Consider the following 16,150-nt stretch of genomic DNA (forward strand, 5'->3'; position numbering starts at 1 on the left):
TTCCCAGCCTCAGGGACCTCCTCAAATCCCACAGCACAGTGACAGCTACAGCTGATCCCGACACAGTCTCTGAGGCACAACCATCTCATGGTCAGAGAAACATATTCTCTCGTGAGAGCTAAAAAGTTCATCTCCTGATCAGAACATTGGCTCATCTGTGTCTACTGAATTAGGAACAAGAAAGGACTCTCTGGGTAGGTCAGGCTGTCCTCTTGAACATCATCCTCACTCAGGTTTAGGTCTGGCTTCAGACATCTCCACTTTAGATAGGCACTTGGGATTTAGAATTAGTCATGGTAGTAACATTTATTTTACCATACAACCTAGTGTACCTTCATCAATACCTTTAAATTTATTAAAATTATGTGATACAAAGTACATATGAGATAACTAGGTGACAGAAATTATTACAGGGCATTATGGCTAGGAAACCAAAAACATACTTGCATCCCACTCAAGATATGGGTACCATGTTTCATGAGGTTGCTAAGGGAAGTACTGCCTAACAACAATAGTAAACTAGAAACAAAGTTAACACTTTATTGTTACCTGGACAAAGCTATGATGGACTACAATGTTTCTAAAGTAGTTAAGTTTAAATATCTTTGAACTAAATTCATACTCTGGATGAAGCAGTTCTAATTTATCTTCCTAGAATGTTCAAATTCAAGTTTTCATATTATCATATTAGGCATTATGAAAGTGTCAGAAAACAGTAAGAACAAAGTCCACAATATTGACTGAATACTCACTATGAACCAGTTACTGGCAAAAGACTTTATATACAGAACTCACTTAATCCTCACCATACATGGATAGAAATATATGTCACTAATGTTTTACGGCACAGTCAGATAGCTGCGGTTGATAACAATTAATGGGATATTTCCAAATCGATAATAGAGAGGACTTTGAACATTCCCAACACAAAGAAATGGTTAACATAGCTGAGATCATCAGAATGTCAATTACCCTCAGCTGATCACTACACATTATATTATTAGAATGTGATGCTGTACTCTGTAACTATGCACAGTTACTATGTTCCAATTAAAACATATTTAAAAAAAGAAGTCACAGAGAATGGTGGAAGTGAAGTGCTAGAAGCTCAGAGATCTATTAAGTTCAAAAAAAGGAATTCACAAAAATAAAGAGCCATCAGTTTTTATATAAATTTTAGCGAAACTTTGGAAAGGGTTAACAGTATTTATAGCACTTAAAAATTGATTGTTGAGATTAAGAGTCAGGTTAGAATCACCACAAGTAAACACATTTGTGTTTTTTAGTTTAAATCCTATCAACCCATTGTTGAAAGTAGTTGTTATTAATTATACATAAAAATAATGCATAAATAAGGAAAAAATCATGAAAAGCAAAATGTATGGCCCTTTGGCATATGAAAAACAGCTAATTATGTGAGATGATGGATATATTAATTTTCTTGATTGTAATAATTTCACCATATATATATATCAAAATGTGTGTAAATTAAATATATATAATAAAAAATCTTAAGCTTAGCATGGTGATACAAACCTACAAGTCCAGCTACTTGGGATGCTGAGGCAGAAGGATCAGGAGTTTGAGGCCAGCTTTGGCAACTTACCCAGATCCTGTCTCTAAATAAAATGATAAAAGGGTCTGTGGGTGAAACTCAGTGGTGGAGCAATTACCTAGCATGCTTAAGGCCTTGGGTTGAACCCCCAGTACTAAAGAACATCCCAAGAAGATTTTTGTGGCATTGACAAACATGTTAAATATTCTCTGAAAAAGTGTTTCAGAATGACCATGACCATGAAAATAATAAAAAACATGATAAGGGACTTCTCTAAAGATTTTAACATATACTCTTAGATATAGCAATTAAAAGGGTGTAGAAATAGATGACTATATTGATGAAACAGAATAGAGACCTTTCTAAAAATTAGCATATATTATTTGTACAAAGGAATTTCATTGCAATGTTTCTATACATGAATATTATGTACTGTGACCATATTCACCTATTACACTTTCTTAACCCTAGAATATTTTAAAGATAACATTTTGAATTTGTGATAATAAATGGTATCAGAGTAATTGAATATATCTGGATAAAATAAAGTTGTAACATTTATCTAGCTACAAAATATTTCAAACTAAAGAATAGAACTGATTATGGAAGCCTATAATTTTTAAAGAGGGGAAGGCCTTTCTAAGTGATCTGAAAATGAACAAAAAAGATAAAAAAACTTGACAACATAATAGTAACTTCTATACATATAAAGTTCCCCAAAACATTAAAAGGCATCATGGCAGAGAGACAGATTCTAATCAATGTAGGAGCTACCATTTTTTTTTAGCTCACAGAAATTTATTAAAATTGTTGATTTAATCTTCCATCCCAGAGCATCCACCCAGCAGCCTGCAACAAAGATAACACTTTAAGGCAGGCATATGTCCACATTTCAACTTAAAATGGCACTTAGGGAACACAGAATATCAGGTCTTTTATTGCCATTAAGAAGCTATCTTGAGTTATATGTTTCCTATCATCTCATACCATTTTATTTGTTCCTCACATATTACTTACTCCCTGCCCCCAAGGTTTCCTAAAGAGATACCCATTCCTTTCACGTTTATTTTTATTAATATATGCTGAGGTAGTAGATATTACATGTAATTTGTTGATTGGGGACTTGGTGTACTGACTTATTGGGTGGAGTCACCAACAGGTAGATCTGTAAGTTTGCTGACAAGAAGCAATTCACTTCCTTGAGGAACTAAGTGCTAGTCTCCTCATCTTGCATTTATCCCTAACCTCAAAAATGATTTCAGGAGCTTCTCTTCTTGATTTTAGAGGGCAGACAATCCTCCTCCTTTTGCAAAGGTCATTGTACTTCTCCATTCTTGTTCTCTTCATATACTGACTTAGGAAGCAGGAGTGGCATGATGAGTAGTAGTATCAGAGCTCATGCTGGCACCTCCCCCCAAACCCCAAGCGATAGGTGCTGGATTCCAATCTTGAAAGCATCATTTAGAATCTAGTAATTAGAGTCTTCATTTTTGACTTGGACCTTAGATGCCATTCTCATAGAACAGGATACTTTCCAGTATCCTGGGAAACTCTGGCGATCCTGTTACCAGGTGCCCTTTTGCCAGCTTACCACAGGAGAATTCTTAGGGATATCTCTAGTTTTATAGTCCCCTGTTTCATGCTATGAATGGTTTCCCAGCCCATGTTATCTAGTGGCTTCTATTTCCTGTAAAAGTTAGCAAGAGTGCAGTAGGAATGAATTTGGGACCCTGACATCTTCATAGTCCTTTGAGTAAAATGACCTCACCTGAAATCACCTGTAGAGAGAGAAATCCTATGCAGATACTTATGCATAGCACTGTTTCCTCTTATATGATCCAAGATCTGCCAATATGGAGGTTGACCAAGGCTAATGCATCCAAATTATTTGCTATTTGTTGAACTTCTTTTTCAGACTCTGACCCTGGGTGTTCTTGGCTCCTCCTTTATTGTTGTATAGCTGTTCAGAAAATGTTGTCTGTCTTTGTTTCTTCTTTGATACAACTCTTCTTTCTTTCTCTATCTTTTTTGGTAGTACTGGGGGTGGGGAAGGGGTGTTGAGCTCAGGGCCTTGTGCTTGCTAGGTAGGTGCTTTGCCATTTGAGTTTTTCTGCCAGGTCTCCTTGAGACCTCATAAATTAAGGTGGTCAATTTTGGTAACTTAAAATTGCCTAAGTAGCAGAAAGGGACTCTCAATCACTATTTTTATGATTACTTGTACACCTAATATCAACAGTCCTCTTAAGGCTCTGGAGATATTCTGCTCTTGAGGAGAGGGACGTTGTGGATATTGTTTCTCATGTGCTCATGATAGGGTCTGTTGATGCCCAATAAAACTTTTTTGAATGGACAAAGAGGTAACTGCTTCACTCCATTACCCATCAAAGCAAAGGACAAATTGTCAGTGACCGTTTGACTTTTTGAGAGTTCAGTTCTGCCCACCTAAAAAAAATGACTTGATTTAGAAGCCAAAAACCAATGCAAGGCATGTACAAGATTAAGGTCCAGCTGGAAAAAATACTTTTATACAGATAATTCAAAGGTTTTCCAAAGGTCTAGAGAGGCTAATTCAAATGAGATGAGTGAGAGAGACAAGAATCAGTGAGAGATAGAACAGAGGAGACTCAAATTAGAGAGATGTGGCATGAATCACCTCATAAAGGCAAGGGGTGGGATCTCCACTGGGTCATCATTAAAGGGTATAAGGAGTAATGAAAACCAGTTTTCAATTCCCCACAAAAGCCCTAGACATTGTCTATGAATGGAATAAGGGCAAATATCAGCAACAGTTCCAGCATAAGACCAAAAAAGACAGATTAAGGAAACAAAAACAATAAACCAAACCAAAATGATAGCAATAACGAAAATCTGCTATGCCTTTAGTGACACCAGGGAAAGTTGCATAAGCCCCAAGAGCTTCAAACTAGGGCCTGGAAAGAACAATAAGATCCATGAGCAGTGTGAAATGAATATATGGGGCTCAACTGTAACAGAATTCACCAAGAAGTTGCTAGATTGGGTTGAGACAAACTAATAACTTGGGCTGTAATTAGATAAAGTGAGCAATCAAAGCCTAAAATAAAAATAAACTGTAGAAATTAAGCTTTAGAAATAAAGTCCAGGCACTCCAAGATGGCGGCTAGAGGGAGGAAGCAGAAAGTGTGCCTTCTAAAGTAAAATCTTGGAGAGATGCTGGAGATACACCTTACAGGAAAAACCACTGAGAAGAGGCAAAACTTTGACTCCTCCACACCTCCAGCCTGCGCATAGCATCTCTACTTCACATTAAATGGAGAAACCTGGAGGGCTCCCGTGCCACTACCAGATGCAGCACCCAGACCACTTGGGAAGATGCAGACCATCAGGTGAGGTAAGCGGTGCTCGGTACTCCCACAGACAATCCTAGGCCAGATCAGCAGAGCCCCCTGGACAGACTGACCCCATCCAGGGAAAAAAGAAAAAAACTGAATAATAAGCAATAACAACAAAAAAGACAAGTAGCAAAGAAGGCGGGGCACCCTGAGCACTGAAGAGGGAGAGAGGGGAAATCCCTCACAACAAGCCGGCTGGAGAAGGCAGGAGTGGTGGCACACGCCCAGCAATCAGAAGCGGGAAAGCCTGTAAAAGTGGTGGTGGGAGGAAAACTCTACAGGAGAGGGGGGAAGACCCACTTCCCATGTGAACTGTAAATAAACACGCAGGCCTGAGAAAGCTGGTGCAGTGTCACCTCCCCCAGTGTGCTTGGAAAGGGGAAAGCTTGTAACAGTGGCGGTTGCACCCAGGAGAACTCTAAATAAACAAAGCCTGAGAGGCTACTTGAGTGTTAAGCTCACTCCTGAGGTCTGCATAAATAAAGCCTCCAGAAACAGCAGGCTGACAGCAGCAGGCAGGTGAGCCACAGCCTCAGATAGCCATTCACAGAACTGTCTCCAGACTCTTTTTTTTCTCCCTTCCTTTGATGAGACAACAACCGAACTAAGCCTGCATGCTGAAAAACTTACTGAAATTGTATTGCATTTGAACTTGGACACTTTGTGAGGTTTTTTTGTTTTGTTTTGTTTTAGTTTTTTTCCCCTTTGATGAGACAATGACAGAACTACTTCTGAGACACCATCTCCAGGATTGGAGGCTGAGGGACTAGCACCAAAATTATTAAGACTGAAACTTTATTGCATTTGAACTTGGAGATTTTTTTAAATTTATTTATGTTTTATTTTTATTTATTTTTTATTTTCAATCCTCTCTCTGTCTCTCTAATGCCTGTTCAGCTTACTGTTGATTAGTACACTATCTCTCCCTGTTTATATCTTTGAAACTTTTTGTTTGTTTGTTGTTTTGCTTTTTCTACTTGTTTATTTGTTTTTCCCTTTTTCTTTAACTACTTTGCTTTCCATCTCTCTCACACTTCCATTCTAAATATAACCATTGTTATTATTACAAGCTAGAAAATACTTAATTGCACAGAGTGCAGGGACAATAACAACACCAAGGGCAATGATGGGAAGACAGAAAAAACAGGGAAACCAGTTTTCCCACACCAAAAAGTTAGTACAGGAACCAGAGGGAAATGAAGAAAACAGATACTCACATCCAGACTCAAACAAAATGAAGATAAACATGCCAAAGAACTCAATGAAGCCAACAAGAACAATCTAAAAGAAGAAATACTACAGGTAATCAGTGAGAATTTTATAGAGATGATACTGGATATGGTCAACCAAAATGTACAGGACACACTCAAGAAATTCCAACACAACAAAAATAGAGAATTTGAAAAAGCACAAGAAACAAAAGCAACCATAGAAGCACAGTATAAACACCAAAGTGAAACAAAGAACATGATTAATAAAGATATAAATGGACTCAGAACAAAAATAGACAACATTAAAGAGGAAGGGACTCAGGATATGGAAAACCTCAGAAAAAAGAATGAAACAGAATTGCAAAACAAAACGGAATGCCAATCCAGCAGAATAGAACAAACAGAAGACAGAATCGCAGAACTCAAAGATGAAATGATAATTAAAGGGAAAACCGAAGAACTATTAGTTAAACAACTCAAGACCTGTGAAAAGAAAGTACAGAACTCACCGACTCCATCAAAAGACCAAACCTGAGAATCATGGGCATTGAAGAAGGAGAAGAGGTGCAAGCAAAGGAATGTGTAATATATTCAACAAAATAATAACAGAAAATTATTTCCCAAATCTAGAGAAAGATATTCCCATACAGATGCAAGAGGCCTCCAGAACACCAAACAGACCAGATCAAAATAGAACTACCCCACGGCATATCATCATTAAAACAACAAGTTCAGAAACTAGAGAAAGAATATTGAAGGCAGTAAGAGAGAAAAAACAAATAACATACAAAGGTAAACCCATCAAAATCACAGCAGACTTCTCAACAGAAACATTAAAAGCAAGAAGAGCTTGGGGTGAGATCTTCTGGTCACTGAATGAAAATAACTTCAACCCCTGGATTTTCTACCCAGCAAAACTAACATTTAAAATAGATGGAGCATGATAAGCAGAAAGTAAAACAATAGATGACCACAAAGCCACCACTACAAAAGATTCTCCAAGGAATTCTGCATACAGAAAGTGAAACCTAACATAACCATGAAAGGGCAGGCAGCACCAAACCACAGGAAAAGAAAAAGCAAGAAAGTAGAGAGTAACCTCAACTTAGGTACACACAACCAAACCATCAAACAACTAAGACAACTAAATGACAGGAATCACCACATACCTATCAGTACTAACACTTAATGTTAATGGATTTAATTCCCCATCAAAAGGCACCATTTGATGAAACAGATGAAAAAGGAAGATCCAACAATTTATTGCTTACAGGAGACCCATCTCACTGATAGAAATAAGCTTAGGCTTAGGATGAAAGGCTGGAAGAAGATTTACCAAGCCAATGGCCCCTGAAAACAGGCAGTAGCAATACTTATCTCTGAAAAAGTAGAGTTCAAACCTACATTGATCAAATGAGATAAAGAAGGACATTCCATACTAATAAAAGGGGAAATAGACCAAAAGGAAATAATAATCATCAACCTGTATGCACCTAATGTCAACACACCCAATTTCATCAAATATACTCTGAAGGACCTAAAAGCATATATTAACATCAACATAGTGGTTGTGGGAGACTTTAACACCCCATTATCATCAATAGATAGGTCATCCAAACAAAAAATCAATAAAGAAATCCTAGATCCAAAATATACCATAGATCAAATGGACCTAGTTGATGTCTACAGAACACAATCCAACTTCTACACAATATACATTCTTCTCAGCAGCCCACGGAACCTTCTTTAACATAGATCATATCCTAGGGCACAAACCAAGCCTTAGCAAATATAATAAAATAGAAATTATACCATGCATACTATCTGATCACAATGCAATAAAACTAGAACTCAAAAACAAAAGTAAAGACAAAAAACATGCAAACAGTTGGAAACTGAATAACTCATTGCTTAATGAACAGTGGATCATTGAGGAAATAAAAGAAGAAATTAAAAGGTTCCTGGAAGTCAATGAAAATGAAAACAGAACCTACCAGAACCTGTGGAACACAGCAAAGGCAGTCCTGAGAGGAAAGTTTATAGCCATGAGTGCATACATTTAAAAGACTGAAAGACCCCAAATCAATGACCTACTGATACATCTCAAACTCCTAGAAAAACAAGAACAAGCAAATCCCAAAACAAATAGGAGAGAAATAATAAACATAAGTGCTGAAATCAATGAAATAGAACCCCCCCCCAAAATACAAAGAATTAATGAAACAAAAAATTGGTTCTTTGAAAAATAAACAATATCAACAGACCCCTGGAAAACCTGACTAAAACGAGGAGAGAAAAAACCCAAATTAGTAGAGTCAGGGATACAAAAGGGAAACAAACACCATGGAAGTCCAGGAAACCATCAGAGACTACTTCGAGAACCTATATTCAAAGAAATTCGAAAAACTTAAAGAAATGGACAGATTTCTAGATACATGTGATGATCAAAAACTGAACCAAGAGGATATTAGCCACATTAATAGATCTATAACACAAAATGAAATTGAAGCAGCAATCAAGAGTCTCCCAAAAAAGAAAACTCCAGGATCGGCTGGATTCTCTGCTGAATTCTATCAGACCTTTAAAGAAGAACTGATACCAACCCTCCTTAAACTGTTCCACAAAATAGAAAGGGACGGAAAACTGCCAAACACATTTTATGAAGCCAGTATTACACTTATCCCAAATCCAGGCAAAGACACTTCCAAAAAGGAGAACTACAGGCCAATCTCCTTAATGAACACTGATGCAAAAATCCTCAATAAAATAATGGCAAACCGAATTCAACAACACATCAAAAAGATTATTCACCACGACCAAGTAGGCTTCATCCCAGGGATGCAGGGGTGGTTCAACATACTAAAATCAATAAATGTAATAAACCACATTAACAGAAGGAAAGACAAAAACCACTTGATCATCTCAATAGATGCAGAAAAAGCCTTTGATAAGATCCAACACCATTTCATGATAAAAGCTCTAAGAAAACAAGGAATAGAAGGAAAGTACCTCAACATTATAAAAGTTATATATGACAAACCTACAGCCAGCCTTATACTTAACGGAGAAAAACTGAAACCAGCCCCTCTAAAATCAGGAACTAGACAAGGATGTCCACTATCTCCAATCCTATTCAACATAGTACTGGAATTCCTAGCCAGAGCAATTAGGCAAGAAGAAGGAATAAAGGAATACAAATAGGTAAAAAAACTGTCAAAATATCCCTATTTACAGATGACATGATCCTATACCTTAAAGACCCAAAAAAACTGTACTCAAAAGCTCCTAGACACCATCTATAGCTATAATCAAGGTAGCAGGATATAAAATCAACACTGAAAAATCATTAGCATTTCTATATACCAATAATGAACAAACTGAGAAATAATATATGAAAATAATTCCATTTACAATAGCCTCAAAATAGAATCAAATACCTAGGTGTAAACTTAACAAAGGTTGTGAATGACCTTTACAAAGAAAGATATGAACTTTTGAAGAAATAGGCCGAGGAAGACTATAGAGAGTGGAGAGATCTCCCATGCTCATGGATTGGTAGACTCAACATAGTACAAATGTCTATACTCCCAAAAGCAATCTACATGTTTAATGCAATTCCCATCAAAATCCCAATGAATTTCATTAAAGACATTGAAAAATCTACCGTTAAATTTATATGGAAACACAAGAGGCCAGGAATAGCCAAGGCAATACTCAGTCAAAAGAACAATGCTGGAGGTATCACGATACCCTACTTTAAACTATATTACAAAGCAGTAACAGTAAAAACAGCATGGTACTGGCACAAAAACAGACATGAAGACCAGTGGAACAGAATAGAGAACCCAGATATGAAGCCACAAAGTATAACCAACTTGTCTTTGACAAAGGAGCTAAAAATATACGATGGAAAAAGACAGCCTCTCCACAAAAACTGCTGGGAAAACTGGTTAGCAGTCTGCAAAAAACTGAAACTGGATCCATGTATATCACCCTATAACAATATTAACTCAAAATGGATCAAGGACTTTAATATCAGACCCCAAACTCTAAAGTTGATATAGGAAAGAGTAGGAAATACTCTGGAGTTAGTAGGTATAGGTAAGAACTTTCTCAATGGAGCCCCAGCAGCACAGTAAGTAAGATATAGCACAGAAAAATGGGACTTCATAAAACTAAAAAGCTTGTGCTCAACAAAAGAAATGGTCTCTAAACTGAAAAGACCCCTCAGAGTGGGAGAAAATATTTGTCAGCTATACATCAGACAGAGGACTGATAACCAGAATATTTAAGGAACTTAAAAAACTAAATTCTCCCAAAACTAATGAACCAATAAAGAAATGGGCAAGTGAACTAAACAGAACTTTCTCAAAAGAAGAAATTCAAATGGCCAAAAAACAGATGAAAAAATGCTCATTATCTCTAGCAATAAAGGAAATGCAAATTAAAACCACGCTAAGATTCTACCTCACCTCTGTTAGAATAGCCATCATTAGCCACAGGATTAACAACAGGTGTTGGTGACAATGCGGGGGGAAAAAGGAACCCTCTTACACTGCTGCTGGAAATGTAAACTAGTAAAACCACTCTGGAAAAAAATTTGGAGGCTACTTAAAATGCTAAGCATTGATCTACCATTTGATCCAGCAATACCACTCTTGGGGATATACCCAAAAGACTGTGACACAGGTTACTCCAGAGGCACCTGCACACCCATGTTTATTGCTGCACTATTCACAATAGCCAAGTTATGGAAACAGCCACGATGCCCCACTACTGATGCTTGATCAAGAAAATGTGGTATTTACACACAATGGAATTTTATGCAGCCATGAAGAATAATGAAATGTTATCATTCGCTGGTAAATGGATGGAATTAGAGATCATCATTCTGAGTGAGGTTAGCCTGGCCCAAAAGACCAAAAATTGTATGTTCTCCCTCATATGTGGACAGTAGATCAAGGGCAAACACAACAAGGGGATTGGACTTTCATCACATGATAAAGTGAGAGCACACTATGGAGGTATGAGGATAGATAAGACACCTAAAAAACTAGATAGCATTTGTTGCCCTCACCACAGAGAAAGTAATGCAGATAGTTTAAAGCACTGAGGCCAATAGAAGGGGACCAACTAGAGAAAAGGTTAGATCAAGAAGAATTAACCTAGAAGGTAACACACATGCACAGGAAATCAATATGAGTCAACTCCCTGTATAGCTATCTTTATCTCAACTAGCAAAAACCTTTGTTCCTTCCTACTGTTGCTTATACTCTCTCTTCAACAAAGTTAGAGGTAAGGGCAAAATAGTTTCTGCTATGTAGCGAGGTGGTGTGGGGAGAAGGAGGAGCAGGAAGTTATGGGAGGGGATGGGGGAAGGGAGGAGAAATGACCCAAACATTGTGTGCACATATGAATAAAAAACTAAAAACTAAAAAAAAAGAAGGCATGTGATGACATGAAAATTCACCGGTTGCATGTACCAGTTCCCCTTGCTCCCATGTCCATCATTTCCACACATACCTCTTCATTTAACCCAGTTGTTGGCATCTAAGCTTTCTTAGTACAATCCAGGAATCCATATCAATTGATTATAGTTGGCATGGAAGTTATAATTAATTTGCCACACATATAATAAAGGAATGAAATTGAGCAATTTATCTTTATTCCAATTCTTGCCTGCCTTAGGTTTGGATTATTGTGGCAACATCAAGAAGATTTAAAAATGTCTTTAAAATTTTTATTTTGACTGACAACTGTGGAATGGTCAGGCAAATAGCAAAACTATCAAACACCATTTCATTATGGTGAGAACATTTTAAAAAATCTACTCCTTTAGCTATTCAAAAATACATAACACATTGGCTGTGGTCACTAACCTGTATAGTAGAACACCAGAACCTTGTTGTATAATTCAAAACTTTAAGATCATCCATCTACTCCTTGTCTAAAACACAGTAAGAAATTAATTTGTTTACCTTAGTCATTTCCATCTATAAACACCAGAAAGGAAGATGTGAATCACTGTACAACTTCATGTAAAATGACTCATCTTAGTGCTTTGCTAAGTCATGTAACTCATTTTCTACCTAAATTGAGAGCCTATTGTGTATTTGGTGCTTTACCCCCACAGCACCTTACTAGTAGTTCACATTTACTGATTTTGTCTCTGCCTCTAGAAACCATAGTACAGATTTCTGATTAATATAAGCTCTCTTTTATTTTGAAAAAATTGCAAATTGAAGAGACAGTTGAAACACAGACATCTCTAAATAGACCAACATGCAGACATGGAAGCCTAGGAAAAGTCAGGAGGTGAATGCACTTTGAATATAGGAAGAGAAAGAAGAGTGGATACCCAAACACATGTAGAGGCACAGAACTTAAAGTAGTCAGTCAGGTGCTGATGATCTGTAACTCCAGATCCTAGAACATTTGGCTCTTGTGAGAACTTAGAATAGTTTATATCATGGCATGATCAGGGAACACAGATTCTGCAGTCAGGGAACCTGTAGTTTGATGGGGAGATCACTCACATACACACATATGTACATGTACACAAATACAGACACACAGACACCCCTCTGCAAATTTTTTTTCTAACAGCTTCATGTATGATAGGTGGGCTATATATGCATAAATATCTTTGCATCTATGCAAATTTCTTTATAGATATGCACAAAAATTATTTGATAATTCAAATGATCAAATCAGAATGTGATTTTCTGAAATGGAGAGATTTTATGAGGTGAGTCTATAATTTCAGCATAGGTACCAAGACATGGAATGTCAGAGGTCACAAGGTAGAAAACTATGAAGTGCAGCTACAATTGATGAGATAGCATTTCTCCACAATAGACTTGTATCAGGTGTATTGATATTGGGTACACACACACACACACACACACACACACACACACTCCTTGCAGTCAGGGTTCATGGATTTTATTAAACCTTTGTAGAAGAAAACTTACCCATTTGATACCTAATCTTGTTTATCAATTTCTCTAAGCCCCGTTTCATGTCTTTGTTTCTTAAGCTGTAGATAAATGGGTTCAACATTGATGTCAATACAGTGTAGTTGATTGTTGCTATTCGATCTTTGACAGTGTAGCTGGACAAGGGCTGAATATAGACATAGCTAATGCTCCCATAAAACAGAGTCACCACAGTGAGGTGGGAGCTGCAGGTGGAGAAGGCTTTGAGTTTTCCAGCAGCTGACGGAATCTTGAGCACAGCAGTGAAGATTCTCAGGTAAGAGATGATGATGCAGATAAATGGAGCCATCACAGAGGTCAGCCCTTCTGTCATGGACACGACTTCATTGACAAAGGTAGAAGAACAGGACAATTTCAGAACAGGGTTGACATCACAGAAAAAGTGATGGATAACATTTGATGCACAAAAGGTGAGCCGATTCACCAGGAGGACGTGGAGAAGGGAGTGGAGATAGGAGAAAGTAATGGAGAAGGCCACCAGCCACACACAACATCTGTGGTTCATAACAGTGACATAATGGAAGGGGATACAAATGGCTACATAGCGATCAATAGCCATAGCTGCCAGAAGATAACTATCTATGTTTCCAAAGACCAGGAAGAAATACATCTGTGTCAGACATTCAGCATAAGAAATAGTCTTTTTTTCTGATAAGAAGTTCACTAGCATCTTGGGGACTATGACTGTGGTGTAGCATATATCAGCAAAGGACAAAATACTTAGGAAGAAATACATAGGGTTTTGGAGTTGGGGATCACAGTGAATAGCCAGGATGATAAGTAGATTTCCCATCAGGGTTACCAAGTATATGATAAGAAAAAGGGAAAAGAGAGGCTTTTGGTCCTCAGATCGTGAGGAGAGTCCAAAGAGGATGAATTCAGAGAGTCTTGACAGGTTGGACATTCTACAGGCTTATATATTGATTATAAACACCTACAAATTAAAAACATTGTCAATTAATGATTCTTATGTCATCTACAACATGCATTTCCCACCATGTTCTCACACTGAGCAGTTATTAATGGAGTATTTACTTGAATGTTTATTTTTCTTCCTGAATGTGGAAAAAATCAGAGCTGACTCACTTCTTTATTAAATATTAATCAGTTTAGGTTATACTAACAAAATATAGACAGAATGACTTAAACAGCAAACATTTATTTATCACAATTCTAGAGCTGAGAAATCAAAGATCAAGGTGCCAGAATATCTGGTATCTGGTGAAGACTTGTTTCCTCATTTCCAGATAGTCACCTTCTGATTTTATCCTCACAAGGCAGAGAGAGGAAGAAAGCTCTTTTTATAAGAGCACTAATGACATCCTGAGGGCTCCAACCTTCACAACTATTACCCATTGGAGGCTCCATCTCTGCATACCATCCCATTGAAAGTTTGAACATATGAATTTTGAGGAAACACAAATACTTTGTCTATACTCAGATCTATAGAAGTTATACTCAAGGGAGAGAGTGAGAAGAGATTGATTCCTTTTCATCCTCCTTATCCTGTGGTTAATAATTGCAAGGACCACAGATATGGACTATGTATCAAGTTCAGGTCATTTTCCGATTATCAGCAGCTAAGTCACATCTTATTAACAATAGTGAGAAAAGCTTTGTCGTCTACCTTGAGGTTGATAAATACACTTTCTTTTAGTTTTTGTGGTGCCAGGGATCAAATTCAGGGCCTTGTGCATGCTAGGCAGGTGCTCTGCCACTGAGCTATATCCCAGCCTAAATGAATAACCTTTCTCTTAAAACAAGCTGTCCCTTTCCACATCATTTACTGAAAAATAAGAACACTGAATTCAATGCAAACAATTATAGGGAAAGTAGATGAAGCAAGGGAAAGTGAGGAGGAGGAAGTGAACTAGTATGAGAAAATTCTCTCCCAAACTTTCCTCTTCTCAAGCTGAAATTTCATATCCTGAGGTCAAAAAGAATGACAGAAGTAGACTTAGGTAAATGTAGGTAGATCAAAGTTTAGAATACAGATACAGAAAAAATATATTTAGGATGTATATAAAATAACTCTTATTTAGTGTCCAGTGATGACTAAATATCTCTCTAAGATCAGATATTTTCATTTTCTTATCAGGTGTTATCAAAACTGACGTCTTACCTAGAAAGGACATTGGCATCTCATCTCATGTATTCTACTCTCTTCATTTCTGCTCTATAGAATGATTAGTCAAAAATAAGCAAATATATGTCAAGAAACAGCATGTAGAAAAGGTGCCTAGCTGTAGAAAATGTCCTAATGCTTCTTAATGGGGGTGTTTCTTTCTTTGATTTCTTTCTATTGGTCATAAGCTGTAGATATTTACAGCCCTGCTTCCCTCTTGGGAGTATCTTTGAGACTATTCCACTAAGTCTCTGGTGTGTGGTGGGTGAGAGTTTAAGAAAACAAATATTCATTAACTGTGTGCAGAATTGTCTCAAAGGATCCAAATGAATTACAAGTGTTCTCCCCTGCCCAAGTGGCCCTATATCCCTTTCTTTGAACCTCCATGTATAGTGCAATATCTTCTTAGTCTTGCATAAGTATCCAAAATAGAGGACAAATTAATTTCTGTTTTTAGCTCTTCCAACCTTTCTGAGGGCTTACCTACAAGTTTTTCCAAGTAACACTGAGTACCAGACGTTGATATCTGGGTCTACTTTTCCCCTTGAACCTTTGGTCACATGATAAGGCAAGAGCACACAAGGGAGGTATGAGGATAGGTAAGAAACCCAAGGAGATTCCAAGATGGCAGCTAGAGGGAGGAAGCAGAAAGCATGCTTCTTAAAGTAAAATCTTGGAGAGATGCTGGTGATACACCTTGCAGGGAAAACCACCAAGAAGAGGCAAAACTCTGACACCTCCACACCCCCAGCCTGCACATAGTATCCCCACTCCACGTTAAATGGAGAAACCAGGAGGGCTCTCGAGCTGCCAGACTCCAGTGCCTAATCTGCTTGGGAGAAGCAGACCACCAGGTGAGCTAAGTGGCACACAGTACTCCCACAAACAAC

The 16,150-nt window shown here is 37.5% G+C and overlaps 1 protein-coding gene across 1 annotated transcript; it reads right to left on the reverse strand.

Moving 5' to 3' along the window:
• Window positions 1-13,085: 13,085 nt before the first annotated feature.
• On the reverse strand, window positions 13,086-14,039 carry LOC141415451 (olfactory receptor 1L3). Its single transcript, XM_074052151.1, has one exon. It carries the CDS (start codon window positions 14,037-14,039, stop codon window positions 13,086-13,088), a length of 954 nt encoding a protein of 317 aa, XP_073908252.1.
• Window positions 14,040-16,150: the final 2,111 nt, after the last annotated feature.

The sequence above is a fragment of the Castor canadensis genome, chromosome 13 (assembly GCF_047511655.1).
Source record: "Castor canadensis chromosome 13, mCasCan1.hap1v2, whole genome shotgun sequence".
Lineage (NCBI taxonomy): Eukaryota > Metazoa > Chordata > Mammalia > Rodentia > Castoridae > Castor > Castor canadensis.